This window comes from Papio anubis, chromosome 9 (genome assembly GCF_008728515.1).
Source record: "Papio anubis isolate 15944 chromosome 9, Panubis1.0, whole genome shotgun sequence".
In the NCBI taxonomy this organism is placed as follows: Eukaryota; Metazoa; Chordata; class Mammalia; order Primates; family Cercopithecidae; genus Papio; species Papio anubis.
The window spans coordinates 100,736,629-100,757,263 of record NC_044984.1 but is presented as its reverse complement, the minus strand read 5'-3'; the positions used below and the strand labels follow the sequence as shown (position 1 = coordinate 100,757,263).

The 20,635-nt window shown below is 38.1% G+C and overlaps 1 protein-coding gene across 3 annotated transcripts in view; it reads right to left on the bottom strand.

Moving 5' to 3' along the window:
* POLR3B (RNA polymerase III subunit B) overlaps positions 1-20,635 on the bottom strand; it is a 136,416-nt gene that overhangs the window by 80,255 nt on the left and 35,526 nt on the right. For all 3 annotated transcript variants that reach the window (XM_003907087.5, XM_021922859.2, XM_009181591.3), the window contains 2 exons: positions 13,248-13,367; positions 8,326-8,460 (listed from right to left, as the gene is read on the bottom strand). In XM_003907087.5, the coding sequence (XP_003907136.2) occupies positions 8,326-8,460; positions 13,248-13,367 (255 nt within the window). The remainder of the gene's footprint in view (positions 1-8,325; positions 8,461-13,247; positions 13,368-20,635) is intronic.

The window sequence follows — 20,635 nt, the reverse complement described above, 5'->3', positions numbered from 1 at the left end:
GGTGAAGGGGAATTCCATAAAGGAGAGAACGCAAGGAAGAAAACTCCAAATTATGTATATAAAGTTTGCCCAAATCTCTGGCTGATCCCTGAACTAAACATTGAGCAGTATGGCCCATGCCCACCCCTCCCCTGCGCCCCACTGCCCCACATCTGGGTGGGGACTATTTGACCAATAGAATAAACATAAGTGATGTTGTGACTTTCAGTCTAGGTCATTAAGGTCACACAGTTTCTTGTCTACAGGAAACATTTACTCTTGGATTCCTGAGCCACCGAATGTGACAACTCTGGAAAGACCTGAGCCTAGCTTTCCAGCCCTTCCTACCATCCTCTAGCAGAACACCAACCAACCAACCTCCATCAACACCATGTGAAACAGAAGAATCAAATAGCCAAGTCCCGCCTGAGTTCTTGACCCACAAAACTGTGAGGTATGTATAATAAAATGGTTGTTTTAAGCCACTGTTTTTAGATAGCATGTAACAGAGTAACATAACCAGAATGCCAGTTATATCAAGTTCATAAAAAATAAAAAAGCAAAACTAAATAGCTGGCTCACTACAAATAAAAAACAGGCAGACTTCTTCAATAATATAACAGATATTATGAATACTAAATACCCCTATAAAATTAATTCGATTAGTTTTTTCCCTTTGTACACATCTTTTTTCTTTGCAGTGGAAGAAAAAAGCCCAATATATTTGTGATCTAAGTTAAATAACAAAACATTAAAGTAATATGGGGGGCATATTTATACTAATTAATTTCTTAAAGAATTCTGAGGTTCAGTGAAATATGTTTAAGCAAGATTTTCCAAATTCCATATTGACTATATTCCTGCATGTTTCTGATAGGTAGTTTTCTGACTCAGAATGAAGAAGGTATTCAAAGCAAATGAATCTTCTCCTCTAGCTAGTGCCAAAGAAGGAATTTCCTAAGTGGAATTGGATTTCATGCTTTTCCTTCTTTAAAGTTAAGACATGTCCTTCCACTTTTCTACTAAGACCAACTTTTCAGATAGAAAAGACTGGATCTTGAATTTGAATTTACTATGTCAGAAGTGTTCTAAAGAGAAAACTTCCTCCTCTGAGAGCTTAATCCTTTCTTACAGTGAGACCCAGCAGTTTCACTCTTGGAAAGAAAGAATATGGGAATGGAAGCAGGTGCAGAGGGGTGAGAGGGGATGAAGAAGCCCATTCCAGCAACTTCCTGTGGAAACTGGCAAAAGGAGCTTGAATAAGCATCCTGAACAGAATCGAATGCCCTTAACCTAAACAATAAAAGCTCAGCTCTATTTTAATTAGTTCCTTACACTTAGACACTTTTGTCTCAAATTATGACAAAGTTTTTTTGGATCCCAGCTGAATTTATTGTAGCCCCTTGATTCAAACACGAGGAAACGTTCTGGTACTAAACAAGTAAAAAGTAAGAGCACAGTCAACAGAAATACTGCCTCATTATTAAATTTCCCCACTCCTAAAATTTCTGTTTAAAAGAAAAAATGCTGTCCAAGTTCACAGAGCAGTGAGAAACCACAAGGCCATCCACACAATAAACCACATTATTTAGGTCAAAAGTAAAATGACTAAAAGGGAAGGAATGCTGGTGATAATATTCAATACCTTGCTAGTATAAGGCCTTTCAGCCTGTTTAAGACAGGAGCAGTAAAGAGCAAATCATATTTCAGTGAAAAATGCTGACAGCTCATCAATTGATTTTCAATGAAAATGCTTAAAAAATTAATAAAGAAGTTAAGCTGCTGAAATACAGTTTCACCAATTAGCTTAATGTCAGAGAATTCTAATTAGGCGTCTTGAGATTGCTATTTAGTGTTTAAGCCTTCAGAGTGCCAAATTCTCCTTTTCACACAAACTGGTTGCAAAATTAAAGACATTAGGCAGCCTTAATTACATTATCAGAACAGCTGGGATTAGGCAATCTCTGAAGTCAAGACGGCATTCTTTTGTCATAGGGTGGAAATCCCTGGCTTTCCAGGGTGCCGGATTTTGGTGCCATTCCATATCTCACCCATACAAAGCAAGCTGCATTAGAAACAAAAAATTTGCAGACAAAGAATAGAGTAATGCTCAGCAAATAATGAACACATTACCGAAAAAGAAAAGGTAGGTGAAAGATTAAGCCTGAAATCGGTAGGTTTTGCTAACACCTCTACTGGCGGCTGGCCTGCCAACCCTCTTGTGGCAGCAAGACTGAGGGAAAGCTCTGTGAACCTGCTTGGCCAGTGGAGACAACTCTGTTATCTAAAGCTGAAGCACATTTATGCTCCCTCATCCCATGGGGTGTGAAATTAGCAGCTATTGTTTTTACACATTTTTGCCAACACAATGCCTTTTGTGTCTTTACATTGTTTATAAAGCTATGTTTTCTTGCACATGGGAACCCTCTTTTTAATTCTAATTTTTTAAGCAACAGGATCAGCTCTCCTTTCCCCCCTTGTTACTCCATTCCTTATTCCTGTAAACAATCAACTTTTTTTAATGGACTCATTTAACACCATGATTTTTCCCAAGTAAAAAACAGTAAAAACGGGATTGATGGTGAGGATACCCATAATTCCTTGCACAGTGGTCAATCTGAAGGTGGCCAAAAACCTAACTGCTAAGTAGTGGCCATTAACCAAACAGAGCTTCCTCAGTAGTCCAGATACTAATTTTTTTTTCCCAAAACCTAAAATTACTATAATTTCAGAATTCTAGTTTTTAAATTTTAGTTGTGGTACTATCTGCTATCTGCTGTGACCATCCCAGCCCCACTATCTCTCATCTGGAAAACTGCTACAGTTTCTAGCCAGTCCACTCTTGGCCTGTTCATCTCCACATCAGATCTTTCTAAACTAAAAATCAGATCGTGTCACTTCCCTGACTAAAACCCTTCAATAGTCTTCTGCTGCATGTAGAATTAAATCCAAGTCTCTTTTCATGACATACAGGGCCCCAGATAATCCGGCCTCCACATGGGTCTCCAGTGTCATTTCTTACCATCCTGACACCTCACTCACTCCAGTCACACTGACCCTCTATCAGTTCCTCCAGTCCCTAAACTCATTCCTGCCTTAGGAGATGTGAACTTGGTTGTGTCTCTTGCTGGAATGCAGTTTGCAAGGCTGCATGAGAGCAACTTCTCCTTATTCAAATATCAGCCTGCACATATGTGGAAATAACGAGATGAATATAAATGGTTCCTGTCCTCAATGAGCTTACAACCTAAAAGAGGGAAGAAGCATGGAAGTAAAGAATTATATGTTAATTTAGCATGCAAATAAAGACTTGAATAAACTGCTACTGGCCTAAGGAAGACAGAGCAACTAACTGCACCTAGGAGGTTATAGTTACAGTTTCAGAGAGGGCTCAAATGATGAATAAGGAGGCGCTCCTCTTTAGAGAGAGGGTGAAAGGGATATGAGGGAGGCGCAGCTTCGGTAAAAGGCATAACTCAAAGGAATGGAGTGATAGAAGAGCATTATGGTATGTTTGAAAAGATGTAAGTGACTCACTTTGGCATGAGATGAGGCTGGAAAGGCACAGAGGGGCATGATCATCGAGGATCCTGCAGGCTCTGTGAAAGAATCTAAACATTCTTCTACAGAGGAGACTGTGCTTATGAATTCCATGGAGGAGTTTCAGGGGAAGGGGAAGGAGGCAGAGAACCCCTCTGTCCCACCTCAACCAGAAAGGCTCAACTTTTATCTGTTTTAATATTGGGATTCCAACTAAGAGTTCATGCTTGAAAAACTCTGAAACCTACATCTGAAGCTCAGGTCTGCTGCGGATGCTCCTGGGAAAAGGACGTGTGCTTCACCTAATCACACAGAGAATGCTCAGGAATGTGTTGGGATTGCTTGGTACCAAGTGAATAGGCAGGCACATGGCCAGAGCCTCCAGACAGACAGATGGGAGGGGCAGCCAAGAACAAGAGAAGGCACATGGAGGATTCAAATGAATTGATGCTGTGTTCATTCTTAAATTGAATGGGAATATATAAGTATTTGCTTTATCAGACTTAATGCACACATTATATATAGTGGTGTGTATGCAATTTTTCATAACTAAAAAGCACATACACAAGCAGGTATATGTCAATTTCTGTAGCAACAGACACATTTAACTGATTAAATTCCCCCTTAAGTCAAAGGGCTTGGCAGTAATGGTCAAATAACATTCTCGGACATTACTGGTTTGAAAATCTGTTGCAAACTAATGAGAGCAAACTGCTCCTTTATATAATTTCTTTTGAACTTGCAAAACCTGACTCCAAACTTGCCCATGACAAAGGTCCTCAAGGAAGCCCCACTAAGCATAAATTCACACAGAGGCCTGAATAGTTTTCAGGGCAAGAGTTTCCAAAGATTTAACTTTAAAATGCCAGTTAATAAAGACATTTGTATATGCATAGAGTGTCTCTGGAAGGATAGAGGAAAGTATAGGAAAAGTGACTTTCTGGAAAGGAGAACTGGGGAATTCAGTCAGATGGAAAGGAGGGTCACAGGTGGGTCACTTTTCACTGCAAACCTTTTTGCTTAAAATTCTTTGTGCTATGCTATTTTTAAAAAAAATATTTGCTAAGAATGACTCCCGCTATTTTACTATGTTTATTATTTTTACTGCCAACATTATTTTTTAAAAATCATAACACTTTTTTTAAAAAAAATTAAAGATATTTGTTTAAATTGGTAAAATAAATGAACAACCATCAGAATAACAAAAGAAGTGTCTTGGGCTCTGCAAAACCTCATTCTAGGCCGGGTGGTATCATTCATGGATATATATCTCCTGGGAAAATTCCAGGGGACTCAGGAAGTAGTACCTCTAATTAGGAACATGCCAGTGCTTTATATAACCATATCCCTAAGTTACCATATCTTTAGTTATTATGGAAGCTTGGCATCCTCTTCTTATCAACCATACAATCATCCCTCTGTGACAACCACACAGACTGATCTCCTAAGAATTGTCACCAACAACAGACTCTACATTCCTAAAAGATGATTTGGCTGACACATTCCCTAACTTGGCATCTTCCATTAACCACGTCGCATCTCACTGTAGTGACCTCACTGCTTTCAGAGGGAGCCATTCAAACAGCCTAAGCACAAGAGTGAGAAGATCGTATTTGTGTGTTGAAATAATTTTATTAGCACTGTGGAAGATGAATGGAGTTGGGGTGAAGCGAAGAACAGAGAGGCTCGTTAGGAGGTTACACTGAAGTTGAAGGCCTGTGCTCTAACAGTTACACTGGAGATAAATTAGAGATGCATTTAGGAAATGGCACAGGCAGGATTTGATGATTTGACAAACCTGATGTGTAGACTGAAGGAACAGGAAGAGTCTGGAGTGACACAGAGGTTCCCAGCTCAGCAGCATGGGTAGATGGCACTGCTAACTGATTAAGACAGCAATGAAGAAAGAATATCAGAATTCAAAGGGGCTTTAAAGTAAACTATTTTAGAACATGTAATTAACTGATTCATTACTACAACAAATATGTGATGACACTATATCTGGGGCATCTTATTAGTTGCAAAGTTTAGTAAGATGAACAAGAAAGATGTAGTCTCTGTCCTCATGAAGCTTCAAGTCTACCGTGAAAATGAAGGGACCTCTGCTGCTTGGAGCACACTGGGTTAGATTCTCTGAGGAGTCTGGTTACTACCATATGACTAGATTCTGGATAAAATATGCTTCTCACATACTGCTGGGCTTGCAGGAAGAATAAGAAAATTCCAAGGTACCCTCTCCCCTAACCACCCCTTAGCTCTCCAAGAGTCACGAGATTAAAAAATGAGGTGAAGCCACGGTAGGGAGTAGGGAGCAATAAGCAAATCCAAATGGCAGAGTTGCCCTGAGAATAAATACTGATATCAGCTTAGGGACCTGGAGACTAAATCAAAGTTCAGTGACAAGATGAAGGAGTGAGCCTGAAACTCAAAATCCTCAGAATCATGTAAGAAGACTTAGAAGTTCCAGGTCAGCACTATTCCCTGCAAAAGAAAATACATATCCCCAAAAGAAAATATCCCTAGTATAGCACCCAGAATCTGAGCTCAATTAAATATGAGTTCATAAATAAAGATCGCTGAACTTACAAGGAACCAATCTACCTTAAGAGTAATCAAAAACAACTAACTCAGCAGCTTTAGAACATTAGATACTGGAATTACTATATTTCACTAATTGGAATTTTTTTTTTTTTTTTCCTGAACGTGGGATACATCTTAACACTTAGCACTGTGTCATAATTTAACCGGTGATGTGTTTTGTTTCTTAGTAGAAATAAAAATAGTGGTCCACCTTATAATTAATGGCATATTAGATTCTAGATGCTAAAATACAGTTTACTGATATGAAATTTAAAAAGCTATGTAAATCAATGAAGAAATAAAAATACACACAAAATAAGATGATCAAAATCATTCTAACTTTTCTGAATGTTTGAGAATTTTCATCATAAAATGTAAAACCAATAAATTACCAAAAATATATGAAAAAGCCTTCTATAAAAGTAAACAACAAAAAACTCAATTACTGAACATGGCTGGATAGAAAATGAACTAAGAGCTAAATTAGAAAAACAATCACACAGAATGCAGTAAAGGAACAAAGATAATAGAAAAAAGAAAACAGAGGTTAAGAGATATGGAAAAAAATGAGAGTTTAAAGCACACTTAATTGGAAAATCTGAAAAAGAGAATAGAAAGAAGAGAGGATAGGCAACATTTGAAGAGATAATAGCTGAGAATTTTTCTGAATTGATTAAAGACATTAATCCAGGGATAACAGGAACACGCACATACCAAGCAAAATAAATAAAAGAAATTCACACCAAGGCATATCATAAAGAAAACTACAGAATAACAAAAGTCAGGAGAAGATCTTAAAAGCACCTAGAGCGATAAGACAGAACATCTATGAAGGAATTACAATGGTTCTGTGCCATTCAAGGTACGGTATACATCATTCATCTAATCCCATAACAATCCTATAAGGTACATGGCATGAACCCCATTTTTATAGACAGGGAACCTGAGGCAGAAGGAGGTGAAATATTTGCCTAAAGTAAAAAAAAAAAAAACAAATAAACTAGTAAATGGTGAGAGATAATAAATATCAATCTAGAAATGTACATCTAACAAAACTCTCACCTAAACTAAGGCCTAAACTTAAGAGCTAACACTATAAAACTTTTAGAAGAAAACATTCAGGAAATCTTCCTGACACTGAATTTGTCTATAATTTCATGAATATGACACCAAAAGCACTGGAAACAAGAGAAAATAATAGACAAATAGGACTATTTCAAAATTAAGAACCGTTGTGCATCAAAGGACACCGTCAAGAAAGTGAAAAAGCAACCTACAGAATAGGAGAAAATAATTGTAAACTATTTCTAGAGCTTTTTAGATACTTGCTAACCAAAGATTTGTGGATGCTTGCTAGCCATTTGAAAGATACACACACTCTTGAAATAAAATGTCATTTATCAGCTAAGACTTAAAATGAGATTAGCGATATCCTCACTAACCTACCTCTACCACGTCACCAAAACAATCAGGGAATTGTTTCCTTGATTATTGTCTCTCTCCCTCCCACTGAGACTACAAGGAGTAAGAGAAAAGAGGCTTTTGTCTGTCTCACTTCCTCTAATATAACTAGTACTTAGGAGTATGCCTAGAACATAATAGGTGTTTAGTAAATATTTGTTAACTGAATAAATGATATTACTTAAAGTCATACTTCACTTTGTATATTATACAGAATGAGGGTAAACATCCCAACAAAAGATACAGGTCATGTACTATTAACATTTAAAGAATTAGACTGGGCGTGGTGGCTCACACCTATACACCCAGCACTTTGAGAGGCCGAGGCAGGTGGATCACCTGAGGTCAGGAGTTCAAGACCAGCCTGACCAACATAGAGAAACCCCATCTCTACTAAAAATACAAAATTAGCCGGGCATGGTGGCACATGCCTGTAATCCCAGCTACTCAGGAGGCTGAGGCAGGAGAATCGCTTGAACCCAGGAGGCGGAGGTTGCAGTGAGCCAAGATCGCACCATTGCCCTCTAGCCTGGGCAACAAGAGCGAAACTCCGTCTCAAAAAAAAAAAAAAAGAAAGAAAGAAAAGAAAAAGAATTAATGTTTTTACAGTTAAAGGAATTATAAGAGATAATAAGTCAGGCATGAAATGTTTGCCTTCAAACATGCAAACTATATTTCATTCAGATGTTTCTTCTTCTTACGTGAAACGAAAACCAAATTAACCTTCATTAAAGACAGATTTTTGACATAAAATAATTAAATCACCTGTCCTGCCAATTCCAGTCGCTTGTTCCCATAATAATCTCTGTCATCAACTTTATTATCTCCTTGGGCCAGAATTACTCTTCGCACCATCACTGCAGTATAGATACATTTGGCTCTGAAATTGAATTCCTTAACCTGTAAGTCAGAAATTGGAGAAAAAATTTGAGAAAATGGACACTAAAATTTAATGTACCTCATGAAAAGTATCAATATAACAACATTTAAGAAAATACTGAATTGTTATGATTCTCTCCATTCAAATAAATTCAAGTAGTCTGGAAACTTCCTGAGTTGAGATGACTTTTCATCGTTGTCCTCAGTACCTGTGAGTACCTTTGTGTCAAAGATGACTACTATCAACTCCTTCCCTTCCTATAAACTTTATGCCATTTCTTCATTAAAAGTGGAATCTGTCACTCCCTTGGGATTGGCCTATAATTAGTTTAACCAAGAGAATACAGCAGAAATAATACCAGGCCAATTCCAGAATTAACCTTTAAGTCAACTGGCAGTTTCCTTTTCCTTTCTCTTAGAGTCCTGAGACACTACATGAGAAGTCCAAAACACTCTGTTATGCAGAGACAGAGGCTACATTTCATTTAGTAAAATCTCAATGAAATGGAAAACCAAGAAGGGGTCAGAGATATGAGTGAAGATGCCATCTGGAATGTCCAGCCCAGGTGACCTTCCAGATGACTCTAACCTCAGCTGCTATCTGTCTGCAACTTTGTAAGAGACCTGAAATAAGAACTCCCTCCTCCACCTTAAGTTAAGCCCAGTCAAACCACAAAATCACGAGATATACAATAAACAGTTACATTAAGCCATTAAGTTTTAGAATGTTTATTATGCAGTGATAAGAACTGTACTACGATATTGTCTGGTATGCAACAAATACCTGCTGAATGAACGAACAGAGGAATGAATTTGTAGCAAATGTTCTAGTCAATCTTCTCTAGCAGAAACACTGAAACCCATATGAATGAATGGCTCAATCAGTAAGTTGACTCAGAACTGATAAAATAATTGCACTGGTTTGTTTGGAGAGGCAAAAAAACTGAAGTAGATCCTTTCACTACATCTACAAAGGCAAATTTTGAGAATGTAGCCTGAGCTTTCTGCCAATTCCAAGGAGTATTTATAGGCTTTTCCACAGATGATACATACTATTATAAAATTTCCTTTTTACTTACCTTAATCATTTAGTAAAATCCCAATGAAATCTCTTTTATTAAGTTTATCACTATGACAATAAATCAATAGATTGCATTTAAAAAAAAAACAAGCATTCTCCTTCATACATTTTGTTGTTGCTGCTAAGTAATTCCACTAAATAATGTAGGATGTTAGAATTCTGTATGTGTTTCAAAAACTCCATTTTCCTTCAAAGGAAGTTTTATTTCTTCTCTAGGTCAATTTACTCTCTTTCTATTACTGAGAACTTTGGAATATGTTAAAAGAAATGTGTTTGAATGTGGTAAAAGAAAAAGTGGACCTAAAAGCTACTTTGTTATCTTGTACCCACAAAACAATTACATCAATAAGAAGGTATTTAAAAAGAAAAGTCTCTTGGCCATCCTCAAAAAAAAAAACCTCTACAATCATAACACCAGTTACCACAATACCAAGCAGAAAAACTCAGTGTCTGGGCAGCTATAAGTAATTTACATTTTCAATTGCTATTTTGAAAGCTGTGTGGTCCTCCATTTAAGCACATCTAATTTACATTTTATTGTTCTAATCTTAATGTGGTAAATTACATGGAACATCTAACTCTTCTAGTTGTAGTTATTTTTCTTGTTAATGAGAAAAATAAAGCAAACTTTCATTAACAAAATTTTCAATTTCTTTTGCATAAACACTGGTAGATTCTCCCAAGACATTTGTAAGTAGAAATAAATATGGATATTTATGGAAAATGCCCCTACTGAACTATATAATGCCACTTCTTGATTAGAGGTGCAGTCCATCACCCCCTTGGGACTGAACCCTAACTCACTTCACTCCCCTTTTTAATGACATTATGCTAGAAAGCAAAACGCTAGGTCTAAATTGAAATGGGTTAATACTTAGCACTGTTCCCACAGTCATATGGTGAGTGGGGATCCCCTCAATCCAGCAGCTGGTAACACCGGGAGAATGCTAAGAGTAGTTCAGATACTCCTTTGTGGGATACTAACCTGCGGATTATCTGAAAGAGGGGGAGAAAAGAGGACTAACAAATGAACTCGGAATGATGAAACAGAATTGTTGCCTGTTTCAGAACTCTGGAGACCTTTTAATACTACATTAGAGGAAAGAGTGATCTGGAACTTAGGCATCTTGGAGCCTAATCACCCTTAGAGCAGTGGTTTCTAAACTTTAGCATGCATAATCATCTGGAGGGCTTGTTAAGACACAGATTACTGGGACCCACTCCGAGGGTTTCTGATTCAGTAGGTCTAGGGTAGAGTTTAAGTATTTCTCACAAGTCCCCTGTGATGCCGATGCTACTAGTCCATGGAATGCTCTTTGGGAACCACAGTCCCCAAGGAACTGAAAGGCCAGGATACCAAGACAAAGGCCTTTGGAGGCCCGCCCCCAAGGACAAGCACTGAGAACTAGTGAGTATCTGCCCATGCTTTTTCCTCTACACAGACACACCTAAACAATACTTTCCAAATGCTAGTCATTCAAGTTCCACCATCACAAATATCTCTGTTATACATATTTATGTAACATGTGTAATCATCTTTAAACAACCAATTTTAAGCTAAGCTTCATCCTATGCAATAACACCATAAAATCACACATACCACACCAATGGATTTGATGCTAGTTGTATTCTTTCTAATAAGTACATAATTACTTACATGAAAAAATGACCCTGTATCACAAAAATCATCCTTTATATCACACTTAGGTAAATACTGTCCAAAACAATTCTGGAAAACGAAGATCTTTTCCCTGATCCATCTATTCTGACTTTATTCCTCCCTGGATTATGTATAACCAAGCTTTTAAAATGGTAATTTAGGTTCCATGCAACCACAGAAAAGTATAAATTTTGTTGTTTTTTTTTTTTTTCAGTCGGAGTTTCACTCTTGTTGCCCAGGCTGCAGTGCAATGGCATGATCTTGGCTCATCGCAACCTACGCCTCCCAGGTTCAAGTGATTCTCCTGCCTCAGTCTACGGAGTAGCTGGGATTACAGGCATGTGCCACCATGCCTGGCTAATTTTGTGTTTTCAGTAGAGATGGGGTTTCTCAATATTGGTCAGGCTGGTCTTGAACTCCTGACCTCAGGTGATCCGCCTGCCTCGGCCTCCCAAAGTGCTGGGATTACAGGTGTGAGCCACTGCGCCCGGCGTGTCTTTATCAGTCTAACTAAACAAGTGTTAATATCGGCAGGACTCTATCAACTAAAGCTCTTTAATTAACCCAACATTCTTCTCAGTTATAGTATGAAGGTAAGCGTAGCTCCTAATAGCTACACGGGGAGCTGTGGAAAATACAGAGCTTTACGTATATTATATCTCTGAATCATCATAAGAACCCTGCGAGAAAGTGGGAATTACTTTTATTATACAGATGAGAAAACTGAAGCTTAGAAAAGTTCAGATTTGCCCAAAGTTCATCAGTTAGGATGTGAGAAACCAGGATTTGAACAATTACGTCTCAGACTCCAAAAGCCCTTGTTTCTACTATTCACTTTCGCTATTTTAAGTTTCAGACTCTTTCCAATCATCCAAAAGAGCTTAAAATTCAGTTCAGACCTAGCTTTAACATTCAAAATTTTCTAATTCTTTAGATTAAATCAACGACATGCACAAATGGTAGCCAAGGGGCAGAATGAGAGACCTGTATTATTTGGATTGAAGGGTGTTTTAATACAGGAAAATCAGATCTGGATGCATTCAGGTGGTTACTCTCGACTTCCACAGATCCCTTGACCTTTCATTATTTTACAGTCAGCCCCTGAAGGTCGTGTTTGCAACCCTTGAATAAGATTATTCATGGATGGAACACATGGTAACTCATTACAAACCAGACTATTTAGTTAACAAGATAGTCTAACAAATAGTAATTCTATAACTTAGTAAAACATATACATTAAATGGGAAGAAAATTGAGGGCTGCTTCTTGCCAACACCCCACATGCCGATATGGTTGATCTCTGTTTAATAAGTTAATAAAAAGTAAATACTACATACTAGTCCAAGGTCAGAAGATAGGTTCTAGCCCTTACTCTTACCGCTAACCAGCTGGGTGACAACGCAAATCATCTAGCATGTTTGGATCAGAGAATCTTCACAGTAAGTGAAGGAGGCTGGATAATGTGAACTTTAAAATTCAAGGTCTAGAAGATGAACTCATTCAGTAAGCATTTTTAAATCTATCTGCTGTGGGGATGGTTGTACAATAGTGTGAATGTACTTAACTCCAGAAAATTGTACATGTAAAAAGGTAAACTTTATGTTATGCATATTTTACCATGAAGCATATTTTACTATACAATAAGCATAAGCATATTTTACATAAGCAATTTTACCATACAATGAAAAATAGGTATGGACAAGGCACTGTAAGCTTATTTTAATTTATTTATAAAACATGTAAGACATCATCTTTGTCCTTCAAAATCATGAAATCTAGTAGCAGCAGCAATCTAGTACTAATATATGTATGAACATAAAATAACAATATTTTAAGACTGAAAGAATAACCACAAGAGAATAAACATGATGATGGCGATACAGCTAACATTCTCCGAGTATAAATAAACTGCTGATAATGGAAGGTTATTTCTGGTGGGGCAGTACAGTCCTCTTTAGAATTTTCTCTTGAGGAATTAGACTTTAAATGAGGTAAACTCTTATCACAGTTCTTTAACAGGAATTCACAGATCTCACAGTCCTTATTCACAGTAACAGTGTTACTCACTGGGACATGGGTCAGAATGGTGGAAGCCAGGAGCTCTCTTGCTTCTTCTATTTTGGTTTTCTTTGGTCCACCTCCCCACATCCTTTGCCTTCTTACTTTGTTCCCTATATATTTTAATGCCTATAAAAAACAGATTATAATAACGTTTGAATAACATCACTGGAGGTAGTTTAGTAAGCACCTAACCACACGTACACTATGAGCAAAAGAGATAAAGACCCTGGTTATAGAGAAAGCTTTACTGGGTCTAGTCCAAAATCTACATTTATCATAAATCAATGACAAAAAGCATAGCACACTGCCTAATACACTGGTTCCCTTTTTATTTGTTGTTTTCTTACTAAAAAAATTGATACACTGTCATTGTAGGGAATTTAGAAAATACAGACATAAGTAAAATGTGTGTGTGTGTGTGTGTGTGTGTGTGTAGACATACGGCAGTCATCAGTCCTTCACCCAGAGAAAACCACAGGTAAATTTTATAGTAGTACTTTTTTCCTCTCAAAAATGAATCATACCATGTAAGACCTCTACACTGAAAGCTACAAAACAGTGCTGAGAGAAAACAAAACCTAAATAAATTAAGGGTCATGACATGTTCGTGGACTGGATGATTCAATGGTATTAAAAGTGGCTTAGTGTTAAAATTCTCTCCAAATTGACCAATACATTCATAATTGTTAATTATACCCTTAGCAGGCTTAAAAAGCAAGAACTGACTAATTCTAAAATTCTAGATTCTAAAATTTTAGATTCTAAAATTTACATGGAAATGCAAAGGACCTGGAGTAGCTAAAACAATATTGAAAGAAAAAAATTGGAGTATTATATTACCTGATTTTAACTATAAAGCTAAGTAATCAAAATAGTGTGATACTGGCACAAGGATAGACAAATCAATGAAAGAGAATAAAAAGTCCAGAAATAAACACATACTAAAAGATCAGTTGACTTTTGACGAAAGTACCACAGCAATTCAATGAGGAAGGAAAAGTCTTCTCAATAAATGTTGTTGAAACAACTATCCATAAAGTGAAAAATTAATCTTGACCCCTACCTCACAACAAACACAAAAATTAGTTTAAGATGGATTTTAGATCTAACCATAAAAACTATTAATAAAACTATAAAGCTTCAAGGAGAAAACATTGAAGAATATATTCCTAACCTTGGGGTAGGCAAGATTTCTTTAAACAGAACACAGAGAGCAATAAATGTAAAAGTGAAACAAATAAAAAAAACCCTAAGTTTTTTCAAAATTAAAAAATAGAATTAAGCAAACAAATAGAGAGGGAATGGACTGGGAGAAAATACATAATGCTGACAAGGAAGTTAGTTACATCCGGGATTTGTTTTTAAAAGGACTCTTAAACTCAACAACAACAAGAAAACTCACTGAGGAAAACGAACATTTGGCTTACACTTCACAGAGAAGAAAATACAAATAGCCAATAAACACATAAAGGTTCAACATCATTTGTTATCATAAAAATAAAAACTAAAACCACAATGAGATACCACTATACACCCATTAGAGCGGCTAAAATTAAAAAGACTGACAACACCAGATATTATGAGGACATGAAGCAATCAGAACTTTCTATCAGGCTGGGTGTGGTGGCTCATGCCTGTAATCAGGCAGGCAGATCACCTGAAGTAAGGAGTTCAAGACGAGCCTGGCCAACATGGTGAAACTCCATCTCTACTAAAAATACAAAAAGATTAGCCGGGCATGGTGGCGCACAACTGTGGTCCCAGCTACTTGGGAGGCTGAGGCAGGAGAATCGCTTGAACCCAGGAAGTGGAGATTGCAGTGAGCGGAGATCATGCCACTATACTCCAGCCTGGGTGACAGAGTGAGGCTCCGTCTCAAAAAAAAAAAAAAAAAAAGAAAGAAAGAAAGAACTCTCATACACTGCTGGTGTAAATGCAAAATGGTACAATCATTTTGGAACAAGGTATATATAAAAGTTATGGGCCGGGCGCGGTGGCTCAAGCCTGTAATCCCAGCACTTTGGGAGGCCGAGACGGGCGGATCACGAGGTCAGGAGATCGAGACCATCCTGGCTGACACGGTGAAACCCCGTCTCTACTAAAAAATACGAAAACTTAGCCGGGCGAGGTGGCGGGCGCCTGTAGTCCCAGCTACTCGGGAGGCTGAGGCAGGAGAATGGCGTAAACCCGGGAGGTGGAGCTTGCAGTGAGCTGAGATTCGGCCACTGCACTCCAGCCTGGGTGACAGAGCGAGACTCCGTCTCAAAAAAAATAAATAAATAAAAAATAAAAAAATAAAAAAATAAAAGTTATATACATATCTGCTCTCTGATTCAACAATTCTATTCTTTGGTACTCATTCATGAGAAATGAAACATGTCCACACAAAGATTTGTTTATACAGTCTTATTCATAATTGCTAAAGACTGAAAAACACACCAAGTGTCTATCAATAGGAAAACAGATAAACTGTGGTATATTCATACAATGAAATACTATGTTGAAATAAAAAGAAATGAACTACATGGATAACTGAGATAAAAAGGAACAAAAAGAAACAACTTGGATGAATCTCAGACAATAAGCTCAGCAAAAGAAGCTAGACACGAAAGAGTATATGTGGCCTAATTCCATATACATAGCTCTAAAATAGGTAAAACTAACTTATGGTGCAAAAATCACTAATTTATGATGCCTAATTCCATATATAAAGTTCTGTAATTGGCAAAACTAATCTACAGTGCAAAAATCAGAATAGTGGGGAAAAAATCAGAGAGTAGAGGTGAAGATTGACTAGAAAGGGGCATGAGGGAACTTTGTGTGATAAGGAAATATTCTGTATCTTGTAAAGTCATACAATTAAGATTTGCATATTTTAGTGTACATAAATTTACTTAAAATAACCAAGTAAGAGTGTTGACAACTTCTGAAGGTAGGCCTTGGATACATGAACATTTATAACACTATTATTTGCACTTTATATATGTTGAAATTTTTCCTAATCAACAGTGTTTAAAGAAGAAGAGTATGTGGTTCTTATTATTTTGGAACAACAATATACCTTTTTTTTTTTTTTTGAGACAGGGTCTCACTCTGTTGCCCAGGCTGGAGTGCAGTGATGTGATGTCAGCTCACTGCAGCCTCAAACTCCTGGGCTCAGGCAATCCTCCCACCTCACTCAGCCTCCAAAGTAGCAGAACTACAGGCACATGCCACCATGCCCAGCTAACTAAAACAACAGCAATAAAAAACCTTTGGTAGAGACAGGGTCTCATTATGTTGCCTAGGCTGGTCTCAAACTCCCAGCCTCAAGTGATCATCCTGCCTCGGCCTCCCAAAGTGGCAGTATAATAGGTGTGACCCACCGTGCCTGGCCAAGAATGAACTTAAAAATAAATAAATAAATAAAAAAGACTTTCAGTTTAGCAGAAGAAAAGGCTGGGATCTTTGATTCTTTATCTTGGAATTCCTGCCCAATTACCTGCTTGGGGAATTCCTTTCTCATGCTTCAAAACCTAGATCAGGTATCACTTCCTCCCCGAAGGCTTTCCTAACCCCACTCGTGTTTCTCTGCAGTTTTAATTCCTTGTGCATTCAGGATTGCATATTTTAATTCATGTTCATATCACATTATGTTTTAATGATCTATTTACATGTATGTTTTTCCTAGTAGACTTGGTGGGTGGGAATTCCGTCATCTTTTTGACTCCCAGTGATTAGTACAGTGTTTGGAATTGAATGAAATTCCATCCCATGATAAGATTTGGACTTCAAATCTAAATCTTTCCCATTAAAAGGCCATTAGATTGCCATTCTAACTGGTGTGAGATGGTATCTCATTGTGGTTTGGAAACAACAGGTGCTGGAGAGGATGTGGAGAAATAGGAACGCTTTACACTGTTGGTGGGATTGTAAACTAGTTCAACCATTATGGAAAACAGTATGGCGATTCCTCAAGGATCTAGAACTAGATGTACCATATGACCCAGCCATCCCATTACTGGGTATATACCCAAAGGATTATAAATTATGCTGCTATAAAGACACATGCACACGTATGTTTATTGCAGCACTATTCACAATAGCAAAGACTTGGAATCAACCCAAATGTCCATCAGTGACAGATTGGATTAAGAAAATGTGGCACATATACACCATGGAATACTATGCAGCCATAAAAAAGGATAAGTTTGTGTCCTTTGTAGGGACATGGATGCAGCTGGAAACCATCATTCTTAGCAAACTATCACAAGAACTGAAAACCAAACACCGCATGTTCTCACTCATAGGTGGGAACTGAACAATGAGATCACTTGGACTCAGGAAGGGGAACATCACACACCGGGGCCTATCATGGGGAGGGGGGAGGGGGGAGGGATTGCATTGGGAGTTATACCTGATGTAAATGACGAGTTGATGGGTGCAGCACACCAACATGGCACAAGTATACATATGTAACAAACCTGCACGTTATGCACATGTACCCTACAACTTAAAGTATAATAATAATAAATAAATTTAAAAAAAAAAAAAAGGCCATTAGAGTATAAGATAAATTAAAATCCTGAAAACGCTTGCTGCAGTGACCTAGTAGTAAGTAGTAACTAAGTAAATGAAGAAAGCAGGTCAGTTGGCAGGAACCGTGAGTAGACAGGCAGTTCAGTTTTCCCCAAACTAAGCTGTCTTCAATAAATATTGACCTTCTAGTTTCCTTGTGAAAAAGCTTACAATTTTTCACTTGTTTGAGGGGGAAATAGAGGAACACAGGTGAGGAGGGTATCCCTTGTGATGCATAGGCCAAGATGACATGCCTAGTGCCTCTTATTCCTCACTACAGCTAATACTTTCTTCTCTATACATTAGAGCCCAAGACAACGATGGTGTAAAACATACATGACCAACACAGAAAGAAGGCTTCAGGAACAGAAGAAATTTGAGAGAGACTACAAAGGGAGGCATAAAAAACGGAGTCTCGCTCTGTTACCCAGGCTGGAATGTAGTGGCACAATCTTGGCTCACTGCAACCTCTGCCTCCTGGGTTCAAGCAACTCTCCTGACTCAGCCTCCCAAGTAGCTGGGATTACAGGCACCCACTACCATGCCCAGCTAATTTCTGTATTTTTAGTAGAGGCGGGTTTTCACCATATTGGCCAGGCTGGGTCTTGAACTCCTGACCTCAAATGATCCACCCACCTCGGCCTCCCAAAGTGCTGGGATTACAGGCATAAGCCACCGTGCCCGGCCAAAAACACAAAACCCCACAGGTTTTAAGCAATCCATTAAAGTGCCACATCTACCAAAGTTCTATTATACAAAACAAAGTGTGATATGCTTTGGATCTGTGTCCCCACCAAATCTCATGTCAAATTTTAGTGCCCAACGTTGGAGGTGGGGCCTGGTGGGTGGTGGCTGGATCATGGGGATGGATTTCTCATGACTGGTTTAGCACCATACCCTTGGTGCTGTCCTCCTGATAGTGAGTTTTCCCAATCTGGCTGTTTAAAAGTGTGTGGCACCCCCTCCTCTCTCAAGCTCTCATGCTCTCATTCCCACCATATGAGACGCCTTGCCCCTTCCTTTGCCTTCTCCCATGACTGGAAGCTTCTTGAGGTCTCTCCAGAAGCAGAGGCCACTGTGGTTCCTGTACAGGCTATAAAACCATAAGCCAATTAAACCTCTTTTCTTTATAAATTACCCAGTCTCAGGCATTTCTTTTTTTGAGGCAACGTCTCACTCTGTCGCACAGGCTGGGGTGGCACAATCATGGCTCACTGCTGCCTTGACCTCTCAGGCTCGAGTGATCCTCCTGCCTCAGTCTCCCAAGTAGCTGGGACCACCAGTGCATGCCACCATGCCTGGCTAATTTATTTTTATTGTTTGTAGAGATGGGGTCTTACTATGTTGTCCAGGCTGATCAGGTGTTTCTTTATAGCAATGTGAGAACAGACTAATACAAAGTGTACTTACTACATTTTCATTTAGAATAGCATAGAATATTCATATTTTCGTAACTGGTAATATATGTTCTACATATCAACTATTTTGGATTACTTGCATCTCTATATCCTTTTATCAGTTTCAATAGCTAATATGTGCCTAAATCCAGCATACAGAGTACAAGCACTTTCAAAGTTATACTTCCCTTTCGAGGAAAAGGAACTTTTGTCTTTTTATGTTAACTTCCCTCCATCTTTTCCTGCCATCTTTTCACTAATCTGATCTGATTTAGTTAGCTGAAATTTTCTGTCAGAACGTATTTAACAGAAATAAATGAATGATTTTCCATCCTACTGTTTGGGCTCTGCTCAGCTTTACAATGCTAGGGTTATTTGACCCCAGTGATGATATTTGAAATAAAACGCATAATGGATTTCATTGAAGCCACTGGGAAACCATTAAGGTAAACTGCTCTTGTAGGGCACTACACAGCATTAAAAAATAGGGTATCTCCCAAAATGGAACCAAATATTCCTGTTTGCAGGGTAGATTCTACACTTTCTGCCTCCTGGATATTTCTTAATGTTTTCTCTTCATGTTCTTGGAACCCTTGGACAATATAACTTCAGTGTATAACAAAGATTCATGCCTACCAAATATTTCATTTTTGATAAAGGCCAAAAATAGAATCTCCTAAATCCAAACCACTATTCCTGGTGCTGCCTGCCCTGTAACTGCAGTCAACTACTAATTAACTGTTGAAAAAGAGGAAGGCAGTGATGAGAATAATCCTTACTGATTTGTGCTTTGGAATTATATATATACTGACCTATTTCAATCTCTCTAAATATCTAGTGTAGTCTACAAAAACATCAATACTGATTTGATTTCAGAATACACACTAACAGATATAAGCGGGAAATGCTTTCTCTACAAACATCCTGGGCGAGGAGAAAAAAAGCAGGCTGGAGTTTACATATGTCATACGTAACCCACAGAACAGACAATGTACATGTGGATAGGTAAGAACTGTTTATTGTGATTCTATAGTAGGGAATTCCCACCTCCCAGGATGGCTATGAGGGATGTTACCTTTGATTTATACTTAGGAAAGCACTTGCAAGTATGGGACTAAAATCCTAAGTATGGCTGCTGGGGCTCCCTCCATGTGGGAAGGGAAGTGCAATTATTTTTATTATGGGGTGGGTGTGTGTGTGTGTGTGCGCGCGCGCGCGTGTATTTCTCAATCTTCATCTTTGAGTCTTGTCCTAAAATTCCCAGGGTCCAACCAGGAGTGCCTGAGCAGGTCAATGAAGGCTCTGCAGCAGTAAAAAGGACTGATCCCTGGTTTTCCTTGCTGTCCAAAGTAGCACTGGGAATTCAGGAAAAGAAATAGAAACTACATACAACTGAATGCCTAAAGCAACTGAAGTAGGGAATAAAAAAAGATATGAAAG